This window comes from Nerophis lumbriciformis, linkage group LG13 (assembly GCF_033978685.3).
Source record: "Nerophis lumbriciformis linkage group LG13, RoL_Nlum_v2.1, whole genome shotgun sequence".
NCBI lineage: Eukaryota > Metazoa > Chordata > Actinopteri > Syngnathiformes > Syngnathidae > Nerophis > Nerophis lumbriciformis.
Genome location: NC_084560.2, coordinates 15,383,155 through 15,401,564, shown reverse-complemented (window position 1 = coordinate 15,401,564; position 18,410 = coordinate 15,383,155). Strand labels below are relative to the sequence as shown.

The 18,410-nt window shown below is 39.5% G+C and overlaps 1 protein-coding gene across 1 annotated transcript in view; it reads right to left on the bottom strand.

Moving 5' to 3' along the window:
- Positions 1-1,294: 1,294 nt before the first annotated feature.
- Positions 1,295-18,410, bottom strand: part of hat1 (histone acetyltransferase 1) — a 31,256-nt gene continuing 14,140 nt past the window's right edge. Inside the window, exons 7-11 of the mRNA XM_061971620.2 lie at positions 18,152-18,256; positions 17,690-17,796; positions 8,557-8,708; positions 6,166-6,282; positions 1,295-1,782 (exon numbers count right to left, since the gene is read on the bottom strand). Of these exons, the coding sequence (XP_061827604.2) occupies positions 1,612-1,782; positions 6,166-6,282; positions 8,557-8,708; positions 17,690-17,796; positions 18,152-18,256 (652 nt within the window). The 3' untranslated portion in view covers positions 1,295-1,611. The remainder of the gene's footprint in view (positions 1,783-6,165; positions 6,283-8,556; positions 8,709-17,689; positions 17,797-18,151; positions 18,257-18,410) is intronic.

The following is an 18,410-nucleotide window of genomic DNA, read 5'->3' as shown; positions in this document are numbered from 1 at the left end:
ATCAGTGTGTGAATGTGTGTGTGAATGGGTGAATGTGGAAATACTGTCAAAGCGCTTTGAGTACCTTGAAGGTAGAAAAGCGCTATACAAGTATAACCCATTTATCATTTATTTATAGTAGCAATGGTCGAGATCGCCCCCAAAATAAAATCACTTGTTTTCTTATTGAATTTCCTTAAATTTTCATGAAAACCCGACCATAACCGAGTTATCTTGCTAACTGACAAACCCTGGCGAATACATAATCTCCCAGAGGAGATATAACGGCAGTTAGCAGTCCAGGTATGCCAAAAATATAGGTGGCGCATAGACAAATGCAAAATACATTTACAGCAATTCTTGTGAAACACTGAAAGACATTGCACAATTATTACACGTTTTAATATTGGAGTATATGTGACACCAACAAAATCATCCACCATCTTCTATAAACCAGGAAGTATTCCGCTAACTGATGGGGGGAAAAACATTTGTGTTGGTGTGATAAAGAAGGGGGATTGCAGCTTACCTATCCGTGACACAAAGTCTCCACTTCATTAGCAGCAATCGAGTTGGCCCACTGGATATGGAATACAATTAATTAAAAATACTTCCAACCAGAACAATGTTAACCGTAATGTACACCCACCAAAATTGGAAAGCTTACCAGATAAAAAAGCCACTATGCACCAGCAGGTCAGTTGGCGAAACTGAGTGCAATGCAAAATATGCATTTGCAGCAGAAAAAAATGAACTAGAGCGAGATGAGGCCCTTGTGTACACAAGTGGCTTCAATCAAGCCATATTACACATGTGAAGAGTTCCAAGGTTTTGTCTTGTTACAAGTGGAAAGGGTGGGGGAAAAATTGAAAATTGACCTGGCAGTCTTCATTTGGTGACAATGTGCTAAAGTATCAAAGTATGATAGGTATTCATCGCGCTGATCTGCACGCCCAGAGGAGGTGTAGGGATACAAAGGTTTTCAATTGAACACCATGATAATCATTAGCACATAGAAGCCCTCCACATCAGTGGCAATTAGAAGTTGCATTTACCAGGAGAGGGTGCCTGAACAAGATGACATTTCTCGCAGGTACATTATGGGAAACCCATGCTGGAAAATGCATTAATCAGCCATGCAGGAGGCTCCCTTACATTCGGAAAACAAATTACATCTATTTACCTCGGATAAATTGAGCAGTTTTCTTGGCATTATTTCTCAAGGGATTACACCGTATTAAAAATAGCTTTAGATACTAAAATAAAACTTCTGGGCAAAAACGTATTTGTGAAGAAATACCCAACGCTCGCCCCCTACAAATAACATTTTTATTTGAAGTGCTGCAAAACAGTGGGAGAATGGGAAATGTTCAAGAAAAAAAACATCTATAAACATGACTTGTGGGAAAATGTTGGACAAACAGGAAGTGTCGCCCTACCCCAGCTGCATTATTCCTCCAGTGTACCAACACAAGCTCGTAGAAAAAAACTTGCCCTTTCCACTGCAAACACCATTCTGTGGTTTCATTTGACCTTTTAAATGTCTCTCCTTGGTCACAGCGATAGTTCAGGGTTTTGTACAGATGGAGCACATGGATTAGAGGGCAGGCTCTTGGCCAGCGGTCTCTCTCATCAGGCATGCGCTGCCAGCCTCTCGATGATTCTGCGGTAGTCTTCCACAACCACCTGGTAGCTCTTCTCCAGCTCTTCGTGCTGTGTCGGAGTGTCCATCTGACCCAAGTGGGACTCTAGCTCCTCCGGCCGCAGGCACTTCTTCATCTTTGTCAGCTCTCTCTGATTCTTCTGCTCAACAGAAATAGGACGTGTTCACTATCCATGAGGGTATTTACCCACAAGCCCATCAAGTTACATTAACTATTTAGCAATACTAATTGTGCCATTGTTCGTTTAAAAAAAAAAGGTGAATTAGTACATTATCCCTTACCACTACAGCAATAATCAAAAATGAATATAACAATTTGTGCTGATTTTTTTTTAATTAAAATTAAGAAGTCCGGAGTAATGGTTACAATGAGCAGGTTGTGTAGTGCACAGCTTTTTGAAGCAGGGTTTGAAGCATGATACTGTTAAAGCATGTTCCTCGTGGTCACAAGCAGAGTCATGTTAAAGAGAGTATGGCCAATTAAACAACAGGCGCCATTATTGCTACCAAGGACGTGTGTGGCTGTGCCTAGAATCATGCAATTTCTGTTGTTTTGATAGGCCTAGGTCAGGGGTCGGCAACCCAAAATGTTGAAAGAGCCATATTGGACTAAAAATACAAAAACAAATCTGTCTGGAGCCGCAAAAAATTAAAAGCCATATTACATACAGATAGTGTGTCATGAGATATAAATTGAATTAAGATGACTTAAAGGAAACTAAATTACCTCAAATATACCTACAAACGAGGCATAATGATGCAATATGTACATATAGCTAGCCGAAATAGCATGTTAGCATCGGTTAGCTGGCAGTCATGCAGTGACCAAATATGTCTGATTAGCACTCCACACAAGTCAATAACATCAACAAAACTCACCTTTGTGCATTCATGCACAACGTTAAAAGTTTGGTGGACAAAACGAGACAGAAAAAGAAGTGGCATAAAACACGTCCTAGCAAGTCGGAGAAAGTTATATATGTAAACAAACTACGGTGAGTTCAAGGACCGCCAAATACTCGAATCAGTGAGGCATGTTTAATATAAACAGTGTGCTTTATAACAATTAGGGAGGTTTGCGTCATGTTTGTCCTTCTACGGAAACCATATTAAAACAATTTTTCATACATTTTTGAAAAAGCTCCAGAGAGCCACTAAGGCGGCGCTAAAGAGCCGCATGCGGCTCTAGAGCCGCGGGTTGCCGACCCCTGGCCTAGGTGATATGGCCTAATTTCCAATTTTTCCCCCCCAATTTTTTTTTTAATACATCACTGCATAAAAATTACAGAGGTAGTTCAAAACAAGTTTTGCCTTTATTTGATCAAAACTTGTAGATTGACTTGACACTGCGTCTTACTCTTAGCAAAATTCAAATGTGTATAATGTTATTTTCAGACCAGATTTCAATTGTACTTTTTATGCAATAATTTTAGGCAATACTTCTGCTTGAATAAAATACTTCTGTAGACAAAATGTAGCATTGCACATTGCATGCAAATAAATAATTATCTCCAACATTGAGATTAATAAAGTGCAAACTTACAACTTCTGTCTTGAAAAAAATACTTCTGTAAATAAAAATGTAGCATTGCACACTGCATGCCAATAAATCAATAAAGATACGGAATAATAATGAATTATCATTAAATAGTAATAAATATCAGACGAATAAAGAGCAAACTTAAAACTTCTGTTTTGAATAAAATACTACTGTAAATAAAAATGTAGAATTGTACACTATATGCAAAAAAATAATCAAGTAAAACATTGAGATGGTTTTAGTACTGTAAGTGGATAAACAGGCTTTTCCTGGGCTCCTTGTTAGTGTGTACTAATTTTAAAGACAATGTACAGTTCATTGCACATGTATCACTATCACAGCCTTATGAAGAGTTGCATTTCCACCACTCGCCTGCCGTTTCAGATGCTGGAATAAGTTTATTGTGCTCCTGCCCTTTGTAAAGAAACTTTGCAGCGTGAAGTAATTTGTTCCGCGCCTGTTGCCGCAAATCTAAAGCACTGGCAACACTTTTGTTTTCTTTGGAACAAACGTCTCGCTCTCATTAGCATTATCCATGATTTGCTAGCCTTGTGGATCTCCGCTAAAAAAGTAACGGGGCAGGCGAGGTCTACGGAAGCTCATGAGGGCAAAAAATATGCAAGAGCAAGAGAAGAAAAACATACATTTTGGATTTTTTAAATTGTCTACAACAAAAAACTTGAATTCATAGATAAAATCAATATATTACCCAAGGCTACGTTTTGACGTCAGTTTTTCTGATGAATCAAACCAAAATAATAGGTCTAGATATAATTCTAAACATGCACCACCTCATAAAGTTACAATAAAACATGATTTTTTGAGTGAAAGTTTAATCTTGTGGGCATATTTGATGCACTCTGCTGCTACATTCCTGCAGTGTTTAGTAACCAGCAGGCACTCTAACACGCACCCGACGGCGCAATACATGTAAAAAAACAAAAAAAACACACACAGAACGACCAAATAAATGTTTCTCACCCTCATTTTGACAAAAAATGTATTAGTTTTGGACCAACAATCAGAGAAATTTTTACTTTCGTGTGCAGTACCGGTATGTCAACTTTGGTGGCTGCTTCGAATGTATTTGTAATCACTGCATGTATCACTATGTATTTTTTTAACTTTCTTTTTTGTAACATGGTAAGCGTATAAATGTACTTTTGTAGTTATTCCCCTATATTTCTGCACAATAACTCCGATATGATAACACTGGCGAGCAGTAGAGAATAGAGTGATTTTTGTCCAGAACATATTTTTACTTTAATCACTGTTGATAAGATTGCCAGTTACTGGTAATTTTCTCATCTATTATTCAGGCATGCGAGCACACTTTGAGGAAAAAATAAGGGAAACTTTTATCAGCACAAAATGCTACCACGCAAGCCCTGAAAGAACATTTCTGAAAATCAAGTTGACATTTTCTGCAAATGAGTGCATTTCTACACTACATTTTACCATTCCATTTATTCCCATCTACCAACCTCTTTTGGCTGTTTTTTTTTTTTACACTTACCTATCCAATGTAATGTACCAGAGAAGTTTTAGGTCTTTTTAGTAGATAATTTACTAACATTACCATCATTGAAAATGTCATGTAAAATTCTATAATCTCCATGCAAAAACTCACAAAACGTTTCCCAATTGGCAACTCTATCCCATAGCCATGCATCATGTTTTGACCTCGGTCTACATCCGTCACATCAAAAATATACCTTCTCGCTGGCAACTAATAAATGCGCTACAAGGACAAATGGTTCGGAACTAAAAGTTTCCAAATTGTGATCATCCAAATATGATTATCAGCAAAGTAGAAAGCTGTCAACATTGTGGCTCGGAGAGTGAACGCAGGCAAGTAAGCTAACTGGCAAACTTGTTTCGGCGTCCTTGATCGCCTCCCTGTCCTGCAATTTAGTTCTGTGTTTGGGAAAGAGGAATTGTGAGTACCTGCGGGCGAGGTGAGCGTTCAACAAATTTAGTTTGGATCCTATTTTTTGATATATTTATTTTAGATTTTGAAGAGAAAATACATGTTTAAAAACGCAGATTTTGCAGACATTTCACATGCCTGATTATTACACCCAAAAATATATTTTTTCAAAACTCTTTTAACATCTACTCCGTCTATTTTTTAATTTTTGTTTGAATTTCTCTTCTGTTACTGAAAAGCATTATTTTAGTTTTACTGAAATTCAAAGATAGTCTGTTTTTGTCAAACCATCTCATTAATTTGTTAATTTATTCTGTTATTATTTGTATTAACTTCTGTTAAACGCAGATGTTGTGTCGTCGGTTGACCTTGCACAAGACGCTGTAATCGGTGGCTCTCCATTGTTTGCGAAACTTTACTTCTTATACTTTTTTTCTTTCCGGGTTATTGGGAAAGTGATGTGAAAGCTTTGGACTGAAAAACTGTTACAAAAGGTGCATGCGTAAACATGCATGCAGACAAGGTCTCTAGGGATATGTAAAATACGCTCGCTTAGAGCAGAGCAGTATAATCCTCTCACGTTCACAAAACAGCGGCCTTCACCATTTAGCTAACGACATGCTAAATCTCCTCAGGGAAGAAAAAATGGCAGCATCTGGCAAGCAGATCTCGCCCTGACGATTTAACACATGGGACCTCTTCCACGTCCGACTCTGCCTCTTTGGAAACGTGCGGTTTCTCCACTGACAGCTGAATCTCTAATGCTTGGTATGCACAGCAGCATTGAGCAGCTCAAAAAGAAAATATCACAAGCAAATGGGATCTGGGAGGCTATGTTAGCATGCCGTTGTACTCATCCACTTTATAATAGGCTTCTCCTAAGCAATTAAGCTTAGGAGAAGCTTGTTGACAAAGTGCTTTAAATACACGTTAATGATTATCCCTGTCAGACATGTAATCAATAATGAGAGCACAGTGATGGCAGAGGCGCTTCTTAAATTTACAGAGTATTTAGACTATTTTCCTCATACAAACCAACTTCTAAAAACTCACCCTGTATGGCCCAAACAGCCTCTTTTTCACCTCCAAGCGGTACTCTCTTGCTTTTTCTTCATCACTCATGTCTGTTGCTCTCAGACGGAGTATTTCGTACACTCTCCTTGCATGTTTCTGTAGAGGTAACAGTGATTTAAACTCGAAATTAGTGCAATTCCGAATGTTTTTTTTCAATGACATTTATATTAGGCTGACTTATGTTGGGCTGCAGTACAAATAAAATGTAAACACGGCAAGATGGGTTAAATCCTTATGCACTAATCTGGGCTGAAGTTACATAAATTACAATTTAAAATACATGATTTTGTGGTTGCGCAGTTGAAGCTGTCATGTGCATTTTACTTAAGTTATTAACCAACTCAAAGTTTTATGTTCAAATAAGGATTTTAAGGTTCAATTGTGAATTATTTGTTCCCCTTTACTTCTTGGAATAAAGATTATACTGAGAAAAAATACTCTCAAGTATTCTCTGCCAAATAAATACATGTTATATACAAATGCATGTTTGTGGATAACCACAATGTATTCCACCGGCATTCCCAATTATTCATGAAAGTACAAACCCCGTTTCCATATGAGTTGGGAAATTGTGTTAGATGTAAATATAAACGGAATACAATGATTTGCAAATCCTTTTCAACCCATATTCAATTGAATGCACTACAAAGACAAGATATTTGGTGTTCAAACTCATAAACTTTTTTTTTTTTTTTGCAAATAATAATTAACTTAGAATTTCATGGCTGCAACACGTGCCAAAGTAGTTGGGAAAGGGCATGTTCACCACTGTGTTACATGGCCTTTCCTTTTAACAACACTCAGTAAACGTTTGGGAACTGAGGAAACACATTTTTTAAGCTTCTCAGGTGGAATTCTTTCCCATTCTTGCTTGATGTACAGCTTAAGTTGTTCAACAGTCCGGGGGTCTCCGTTGTGGTATTTTAGGCTTCATAATGCGCCACACATTTTCAATGGGAGACAGTTCTGGACTACAGGCAGGCCAGTCTAGTACCCACACTCTTTTACTATGAAGCCACGTTGATGTAACACGTGGCTTGGCATTGTCTTGCTGAAATAAGCAGGGGCGTCCATGGTAACGTTGCTTGGATGGCAGCATATGTTGCTCCAAAACCTATATGTACCTTTCAGCATTAATGGTGCCTTCACAGATGTGTAAGTTACCCATGTCTTGGGCACTAATACACCCCCATACCATCACAGATGCTGGCTTTTCAACTTTGCGCCTATAACAATCCGGATGGTTCTTTTCCTCTTTGGTCCGGAGGACACGACGTCCACAGTTTCCAAAAACAATTTGAAATGTGGACTCGTCAGACCACAGAACACTTTTCCACTTTGTATCAGTCCATCTTAGATGAGCTCAGGCCCAGCGAAGCCGACGGCGTTTCTGGGTGTTGTTGATAAACAGTTTTCGCCTTGCATAGGAGAGTTTCAACTTGCACTTACAGATGTAGCGACCAACTGTAGTTACTGACAGTGAGTTTCTGAAGTGTTCCTGAGCCCATGTGGTGATATCCTTTACACGCTGATGTCGCTTGTTGATGCAGTACAGCCTGAGGGATCAAAGATCACGGGCTTAGCTGCTTACGTGCAGTGATTTCTCCAGATTCTCTGAACCCTTTGATGATATTACGGACCGTAGATAGTGAAATCCCTAAATTCCTTGCAATAGCTGGTTGAGAAAGGTTTTTCTTATAAACTGTTCAACAATTTGCTCACGCATTTGTTGACAAAGTGGTGACCCTCGCCCCATCCTTGTTTGTGAATGACTGAGCATTTCATGGAATCTACTTTTATACCCAATCATGGCACCCACCTGTTCCCAATTTGCCTGTTCACCTGTGGGATGTTCCAAATAAGTGTTTGATGAGCATTCCTCAACTTTATCAGTATTGATTGCCACCTTTCCCAACTTCTTTGTCACGTGTTGCTGGCATCAAATTCTAAAGTTAATGATTATTTGCAAAAAAAAAAAAGTTTATCAGTTTGAACATCAAATATGTTGTCTTTGTAGCATATTCAACTGAATATGGGTTGAAAATGATTTGCAAATCATTGTATTCCGTTTATATTTACATCTAACACAATTTCCCAACTCATATCGAAACGGGCTTTGTATATGTATCATACGAATTGTTCGACAAAACAGTCAGTTCCCAATATGTCAGTCCCTCAAGAGACACAAACAACTAATAACAAAAAAAGGTGAGAGGAAGCCATGAGCATCTGCTAAATGTTAATTCAATATTTTTGGAAGTTTAGACATTTTCTGACATTTACTACTGTAAGGGAATAATCTAGCAATCATTGATAGAACACTTAAGTATAAAATATTGGCAACAATGACTTGAGAGCCTTATACAGCACCTTGTTGATTTTGAGTTTTGTTTGTGCCTCTTCCACCATTTCAGCAGACAGGCCAAGGTGGAGTTTGTCTTCAGCAAAGGGCGACAAGTCCTGACAAAGCTTGACCAGCACGTAGTCCCTCAGCTTCACATAATTCTCAGAAGGATCTTCAGCTGGAAACAGGTAAATTACAGTCAGCAAATAATTACTGAAACCTGTCCTGATGGTTGGTCAGTGAAGGTCAAGCATTTTCATCTAATACATTTAATCGTGTTGGACAAATAAAGAAATCTGGGATACCTATTTAGTATTTAATTAATCACTTCTCTCGTCATCACTATGTCAACAACTTCGATCGAGTGCGTTTCAATAAAGCCACAGCAGGCCGCTGTACATCCCACTTCACCAAATTAACTCTCCCCATTGGATACCGTCTCTGTGGTGACTAATCAATTCACGCTTTTATGGCTGAACCATATATTCTTCAACACAGTTTACTTTAGAAATGAAAGGGCATTTGAAAAAATACAAAACCGTACGGTTGATGTGACACTGTTCGGAGCGTTTTTTCTTTTTACTACTCAGTTTGGAGCGCGTGTGTGTATGTCATATGCATATGCATTGCGCAACATAAGGCAAAGAAGAAGCAAAAGTTCTGAAGACATTTGTGTTGGAGACTTGGCAAGTGGATTAAAAAAAAAACAACAACAAAAAAAATAACAACAAAAAAACAGAGGATGTGTCCATGGCATTGTAAAGTGTAGGTCAGCTGTATGGGAGCTCTTTGGCAGACATTAAAAAAATATCCAAAAGTCTCCCATATATAGTCCCTTGTCCACTGACATCCCTACTGAAGTTATGAATCTCCTGGATTGTGATGTTTTTGTGTGGATAAAAAAAAAAGTTTTTTTTTTATCCACACAAAAACGATTTTGCTCGGATGTTGAAAGGATGAAGGTAAGGTGGTCGATCAACAATCACTTTATCAAAATAAAAAAACATGCCAAAACAAATCTATCTGTCTCGCTTGAAGTGTGTACATTCCTTTTTGTCTAACCCGCACTCATCCAGACACCAACCAGGACACATTTAATAACTCAAACTGTCAGAAAATACAACTCCAAAGCAGAAATTAACATATGGGTATTTTTAAAGTGCACATTTCCTCCACTCAAGTGTTTGAACTGCCCATCTATGCAAGAAGAAATTAAAAAATATACAGGGGAAACTATAGAAATTTGAAAGGTTTGTTAATTCCAATAAATACAAAGTGAAACTAATATGTTACATAGGCTCTTAACATGCAACTCAAGATAGTTCAAGCCTTTTTATGACATAAATTTGACGATTATGGCTTAGAGTTTATGAAAACCTTGAATTGAAAATCTCAGAACATTTGGCGTTTTCAAAAACTGTAATCCATAGTCATCAGAATTATCAGAAATAAAGGCTTGTTATATCTTACTTTGCATGTAATGAGCCCCAAAGGGAATAAGCGGTAGAAAATGGATGGATGGACTTTAAATCAGATATTAGTTTTACATTTGAAGTTGAATTGTTGACATGAATGGACTTTCGCACAATATTCTATTTTGAGTTTTACCTGTACGACTGTTTACATAAAGATTGTTGCTCTTTGTTTAGCCCAAAAAATGACCACAGATAATTGGCCTACAACACCTTTGTTCATCATTATAGTAATATTAGATGTGCAATGCTGTGTATATTAGACAAAAGTGCATGGAAGGAGATCTACGGGAATTCAAACACCAAACGTTGGCAGCTCTGTAACTACACAGTGGTGCCAATTTGTCTCTTGACTTTTTGTTATGCTTTAAATTGTGAGCATACCTTGATTCACAAGCATTTTTAATACTGGTTGAAGTAATATTTGTAACAGGGACTTTTAGAGCGACAAAGATTTTATGTATTGTTACACGTTTATTTAAACAAGAAACAAACGTGTTTTGATTAGACAGTTGAGGCGCACATTTATGCGCAGCCCAAAGGTCAACATCTGTCCTCCAACTATCAGAATTTAAAAAAATTAGTGTTAAGAAGGAGAAGCAGACGACCAAATCAGAGAGAGAAACCATTATAAATAAGACCTACCTGCAGACTAAATGGTGTATAAAGCCCCGCTGCAGAGTAAGTCTGTCACGCGAGGAGAGCCTCCGTGCAAGCGACCACAAACGATAAAAATGTATCCATAAAAACACTTAGAAGAATTCAATTTGTTTTGTCTAGTCCGGACTCAACAAACATGATGGTCGAACAATAGCTTTGTTGACAGTCAAACATCGCTTGTTATGTTGTCAAACGGAAGTGACTTCTCCGATTCATCCCACAAGAAATTGGAAATATTAAAGGGTGTTTTGCGTTATGAGCCGTAACTCTTATACAAATTTCTTCCTGCAAGACTCCACTTTGAGGAAGATGGAAGCTTTGCAATTCCATAGTTTTGGAGCTGTGGTAACAATTGTAGCCACTGCTGTTGCTTTGATTGTCAATAGAAGACGAAGGCAGCGGGTGATCGCTCAAAAGGCAACGTCCTTGCGGATGGCAGCGGCTACAAATAAGGAATTTTTGGGAGAGAACTGTGAACGAGAAATTCACGGACACATCATGTCTGATGTTTAGGTGCCGTGTAAATGCCAAAAAAAAAGCGTTTCCATCATGCTTTTGCGACACACTTAAATATCGAAACGTCTGAATGTCACCACATGCTAGGTTAAAAATATTTTAGCGATATTTGAGAGGTTTTTCGAAATATGAGTGTTTCCTTTACCAGTTTCTTATTGCGATATTTTTAGGTTTTGCACATTTCCAGGGGTAATGGAAACGCAGCTGGTGTTGCCAAAAGTCACGAGAGAAACACGCAACCAGCTCTATTAAAACCAGTATCGTATAATAAAAGGGGATAATAAGCGTACTTAGTAACAATGAAGTAGCATTAGCACGCTTCCCAAGGTAAATGCTATACAATATTATATTACAAAAAATTACTGTTAATTGTTTGCAGTACCGTATTTTTCGGACTCTAAGTCGCATTTTTTTTTCATAGTTTGGGCGGGGGTGCGACTTATACTCAGGAGAGACTTATGTGTGAAATTATTAACACATTACCGTAAAATATCAAATATTATTTAGCTCATTCACTAGACGTATAAGATTTCATGGGATTTAGCGATTAGGAGTGACAGATTGTTTGGTAAACGTATAGCATGTTCAATATGTTATAGTTATTTGAATGACTCTTACCATAATATGTTAGGTTAACATACCAGGCACGTTCTCAGTTGGTTATTTATGCCGCATATAACGTACACTTATTCAGCCTGTTGTTCACTATTCTTTATTTATTTTAAATTGCCTTTCAAATATATATTCTTGGTTTTGGGTTTTATCAAATACATTTCCCCAAAAAATGCGACTTATACTCCAGTGCGACTTATATATGTATTTTTCCTTCTTTATTATGCATTTTCGGCAGGTGCGACTTATACTCCGAAAAATACGGTACATGCTATTGTAAATATCTTGAAACAGTATTGATCTAAAAGTTTTCTTTTATTTATAAAAAAAAGGCTTTTTACAAAATTGTGGTATTTGGGGGAGAACCAAGCACAATGCATTTTAATGGACAGGGCTGCTTTGAAATAAGAGTGGTTTACGTTACGAGCTTGGTTATGGAATGCAAAGTGCTAGTACTGTAAATTGAGGTACCACTGTACATAACTTAAGTGATCAAAAGAATAGGAATGGTGGATTATTGGGATATATGATATACAGGTAAAAGCCAGTAAATTAGAATATTTTGAAAAACTTGATTTATTTCAGTAATTGCATTCAAAAGGTGTAACTTGTACATTATATTTATTCATTGCACACAGACTGATGCATTCAAATGTTTATTTCATTTAATTTTGATGATTTGAAGTGGCAACAAATGAAAATCCAAAATTCCGTGTGTCACAAAATTAGAATATTACTTAAGGCTAATACAAAAAAGGGATTTTTAGAAATGTTGGCCAACTGAAAAGTATGAAAATGAAAAATATGAGCATGTACAATACTCAATACTTGGTTGGAGCTCCTTTTGCCTCAATTACTGCGTTAATGTGGCGTGGCATGGAGTCGATGAGTTTCTGGCACTGCTCAGGTGTTATGAGAGCCCAGGTTGCTCTGATAGTGGCCTTCAACTCTTCTGCGTTTTTGGGTCTGGCATTCTGCATCTTCCTTTTCACAATACCCCACAGATTTTCTATGGGGCTAAGGTCAGGGGAGTTGGCGGGTCAATTTAGAACAGAAATACCATGGTCCGTAAACCAGGCACGGGTAGATTTTGCGCTGTGTGCAGGCGCCAAGTCCTGTTGGAACTTGAAATCTCCATCTCCATAGAGCAGGTCAGCAGCAGGAAGCATGAAGTGCTCTAAAACTTGCTGGTAGATGGCTGCGTTGACCCTGGATCTCAGGAAACAGAGTGGACCGACACCAGCAGATGACATGGCACCCCAAACCATCACCCAACCATGCAAATTTTGCATTTCCTTTGGAAATCGAGGTCCCAGAGTCTGGAGGAAGACAGGAGAGGCACAGGATCCACGTTGCCTGAAGTCTAGTGTAAAGTTTCCACCATCAGTGATGGTTTGGGGTGCCATGTCATCTGCTGGTGTCGGTCCACTCTGTTTCCTGAGATCCAGGGTCAACGCAGCCGTCTACCAGCAAGTTTTAGAGCACTTCATGCTTCCTGCTGCTGACCTGCTCTATGGAGATGGAGATTTCAAGTTCCAACAGGACTTGGCGCCTGCACACAGCGCAAAATCTACCCGTGCCTGGTTTACGGACCATGGTATTTCTGTTCTAAATTGGCCCGCCAACTCCCCTGACCTTAGCCCCATAGAAAATCTGTGGGGTATTGTGAAAAGGAAGATGCAGAATGCCAGACCCAAAAACGCAGAAGAGTTGAAGGCCACTATCAGAGCAACCTGGGCTCTCATAACACCTGAGCAGTGCCAGAAACTCATCGACTCCATGCCACGCCACATTAACGCAGTAATTGAGGCAAAAGGAGCTCCAACCAAGTATTGAGTATTGTACATGCTCATATTTTTAATTTTCATACTTTTCAGTTGGCCAACATTTCTAAAAATCCCTTTTTTGTATTACCGTATTTTCCGCACTATAAGGCGCACCTAAAAACCACAATTTTTCTCAAAAGCTGACAGTGCGCCTTATAACCCGGTGCGCTTTATTACGATTCATTTTCATAAAGTTTCGGTCTCGCAACTTCGGTAAACAGCCGCCATCTTTTTTCCCGGTAGAACAGGAAGCGCTTCTTCTTCTACGCAAGCAACCGCCAAGGAAAGCACCCGCCCCCATAGAACAGGAAGCGCTTCACCCGCCCCCGGAAGAAGAAGAAAAAACGCGCGGATATCACCGTACGTTTCATTTCCTGTTTACATCTGTAAAGACCACAAAATGGCTCCTACTACGCGACAAGGATCCGGTTCATAAAAAGACGCAATCTCTCCATCCGCACACGGATTACTACCGTATTTCACAGCAACTGATATTCCTGTGAACTGCACTGTGGAACGGGAGCACGTACGGTGAATATTCGCACCACAGGGAATGAGAAGTCATCCTTCACTGTGGTTCTAGCTTGCCATGCTAACTTCCACCCAGGGTGATATTCAAAAGGAAGACCTTGCCAAAAGAGACCTTTCCAGCCGGCGTCATCATAAAAGCTAACTCGAAGGGATGGATGGATGAAGAAAAGATGAGCGAGTGGTTAAGGGAAGTTTACGCGAAGAGGCCGGGTGGCTTTTTTCACACAGCTCCGAAGGCGAACACACCTTCACTAAGACGGGCAGATAGCGCCGGTCGACATACGCCAACATCTGCCAGTGGATCGTAAATGCCTGGGCAGATAGTTTCGGTCACAACTGTGGTCCGAGCTTTCCGGAAGGCAGGATTCACAGAACTGCTGCACAACAACAGCGACACTGAATCCGATGACTTCGACGAGGCGGAGCCGGCCATTTTTGGATCCCACGCTTGCGCAACTTTTCAATTCGGACACCGAAGACGAAGAATTCGAAGGATTTACGAATGAAGAATAACTTCAGAAGGTGAGCGCTATGTTTATTTTGTGTGTTGTGACATTAACGTTCGAGCAACATTATGTTGCTATTTATTGCTCTACACCATTTTGAATTTTACTATGTTTGTGATTGCACATTTGCGTACATTTTGGGACAGAGTTGTTAGAACGCTGGTTTTCAATATATTATTAAAGTTTGACTGAACTATCTGACTGTTTTTTTGACATTCACTTTAGCGCAGCGTTTTTTTGACATTCACTTTAGCGCAGCGTAGGCGCGGCTTATAGTCCGGGGCGGCTTATTGGTGGACAAAATTATGAAATATGTAATTCATAGAAGGTGCGGCTAATAATCCGGTGCGCCTTATAGTGCGGAAAATACGGTAGCCTTAAGTAATATTCTAATTTTGTGACACACGGAATTTTGGATTTTCATTTGTTGCCACTTCAAATCATCAAAATTAAATGAAATAAACATTCGAATGCATCAGTCTGTGTGCAATGAATAAATATAATGTACAAGTTACACCTTTTGAATGCAATTACTGAAATAAATCAAGTTTTTCAAAATATTCTAATTTACTGGCTTTTACCTGTATATGATATGTACAATGTACATCAAACTGAAAAACTGTGATAAGATCCGAACTGTGGATTTTACAAACCTTTTAACCCTTATAGCACTTCAAATACAACTGCATAATCTATTCACATCAAGTACGAGTGCTTTGTCTAAAATATAGCTTTGCAAGGATAATCTGTTATTAGTACCGGTAATGAATATTAATTGTGGGTTTCTTTTGCAATGCAGAACTGCACCTCTTTTCATATTGTGGAGGTGTTACCACCTTGTTACAGCAAACAAATGTAGCCAAGTTAATGTACCGTAATTGCCGGACTATAAGCCGCTTTTTCCCTAAGCCTTTAACCCTGTTGCTAATTTATACATTTTCCCAGGCTTCACTTGCCACCAATAAATCTACCCTGAAAAAATAAAATTGTTCACATTAATTTAAAAAGTTAAAGGGCCAATGATTGTCACACACACCAGGTGTGGCGAAATTATTCTCTGCATTTTTGACCCATCACCCTTGATCACCCCCTGGGAGGTTAGGGGAGAAGTGGGTAGCAGCGGTGGCTGCGCCCGGAAATCATTTTGGTGATTTAACCCCCAATTCCAACCCTTAAAGGCCTACTGAAACCCACTACTACCGACCACGCAGTCTGATAGTTTATATATCAATGATGAAATCTTAACATTGCAACACATGCCAATACGGCCGGGTTAGCTTACTAAAGTGCAATTTTAAATTTCGCGCGAAATATCCTGCTGAAAACGTCTCGGTATGATGACGTCTGCGCGTGACGTCACGGATTGTAGAGGACATTTTGGGACAGCATGGTGGCCAGCTATTAAGTCGTCTGTTTTCATCGCAAAATTCCACAGTATTCTGGACATCTGTGTTGGTGAATCTTTTGCAATTTGTTCAATGAACAATGGAGACAGCAAAGAAGAAAGCTGTAGGTGGGAAGCGGTGTATTGCGGCAGGTGTTGTGCCGGATAACGCACCCCCGCCGTAGAATGCACCCCTTGACTGTTGTGCCGGATAACACAGCCGGTGTTTCATTGTTTACATTCCCAAAAAATGACAGTCAAGCTTTACCATTGGCCTGTGGAGAACTGGGACAACAGAGACTCTTACCAGGAGGACTTTGAGTTGGATACGCAGACACGGTACCGTGAGTACGCATGCAGCTGCAGCTTCCAAACATTTGATCGCTTGCCCGTACGTGCGTGCCGCTATGTGCATGTCACGTACGTAACTTTGGGGAAATATATGTGCTGTATGAACTTTGGGGAGGTGAACGGTACTTTGGGCTGTGAGATTGAGTGTGTTGTGCAGGTGTTTGAGTTGTATTGGCGGGTTATATGGACGGGAGGAGGAGGTGTTTGTTATGCGGGATTCATTTGTGGCATATTAAATATAAGCCTGGTTGTGTTGTGGCTAATAGAGTGTCTTGTGTTTATTTACTGTTTTAGTCATTCCCAGCTGAATATCGGGTCCCACCCGCCTCTCACAGCATCTTCCCTATCTGAATCGCTCCCACTTCACTCTCACTTTCCTCATCCACGAATCTTTCATCCTCGCTCAAATTAATGGGGAAATTGTCGCTTTCTCGGTCCGAATCGCTCTCGCTGCTAGTGGCCATGATTGTAAACAATGTGCAGATGTGAGGAGCTCCACAACCTGTGACGTCACGCGCATATCATCTGCTACTTCTGGTACAGGCAAGGCTTTTTTATCAGCGACCAAAAGTTGCAAACTTTATCGTCGATGTTCTCTACTAAATCCTTACAGCAAAAATATGGCAATATCACGAAATGACCAAGTATGACACATAGAATGGACCTGCTATCCCCGTTTAAATAAGAAAATCGCATTTCAGTAGGCCTTTAATGCTGAGTGCCAAGCAGGGAGGTAATGGGTCCCATTTTTAGTCTTTGGTATGACTCGGCCGGGGTTTGAACTCACAACCTACCAATCCCAGGGCGGACACTCTAACCACTAGGCCACTGAATGATTTCACATAATAATTAATTCAGCCATTTGGAGAATTATGGACTCAACCTAATCATGAGAAAAAAACAGACAAAATGCACATGATGCAGCCCCAAAACCAAAAACATGTTAATGTCTGTTGTTTACATGTTAGCATCTAAGCTAATTAGCAAGCTAACGCCAGTCAGTCCGTCCATATCAAAGCGCTCCAAAGAAGGCTTCAGTGGGAGAAGGCTGAAGAACGCGCTCAGTGACCTCTCCAGCAGGCCACTATATGCCATGTTACAGGCATGTACTTTGTTACATTTGAAAATGAACACAAGGCTTGGGGAAATATTTCATGTTTCAATGTGTACACCAGCGTCCTATAGACTTGTGCGGCGGCCAATATAAGTACAAAATAAAATTAGTCCAACAATTAAGTGGCTGCGGCTTATATTAAGTTGCACTGTATAGCCCACAATCGAGGGAATATTAAATCACTCACCTGTAATGTCTTGAACTTTGGGCATGCCACAATAAAATCTGTGCACTGCTTCAAGAATGTGTGCTCCATGACCTTCTCCTTGGAATGGAGGCAATATCAGCATTTGGCTGTTTGGTAAAAGAACAAATAATGAACAAAAAGACAATAAAGAAACAAATTTATTTTCGTGACAAAATAAATCAAACTTATTTTTGACTCATGAGTAGTAGCTCTGTAGCATTTGAGCAGGAACATCATTTGAGTTGATTTGAGTTTGCATTTGAACTCAGTCACATCAAATGCTTATTTATGAAGTTGTTTTCAGACTCAAATCACCCTGGTTTCATTACAAAACTAAATCTAGTTGAATGGTTGGCAATCTAAGCCAGTAATTTGGGTTGAAAAAGATAAAGAAATGTGTAATTTCCGTCTACTATTTAACATACAAAAGACTGGGACAGCTTTGGCTGCCCCGCCAATTACCTTACACGTGGCCGGGTTTTGTCTGGGTACACGTAGTAATTATAAACTGTCATGTAGCCAATAGTCGCGTAGAGGGTCTCACCATCTTTTTTGTACTTTTCAAATCTGCAGACAAAACACAAAAGGCAAACAGGTCAATTACAGGCACACACGCACGCAGTGTCCATTTTAGCTTCTATGTTCTCTCTCCCACTTCCACGACGCCAGCAAGTTAGAGCAGCCAGGCCTGATCAGTACACCTGCTGCAACCTGAATACAT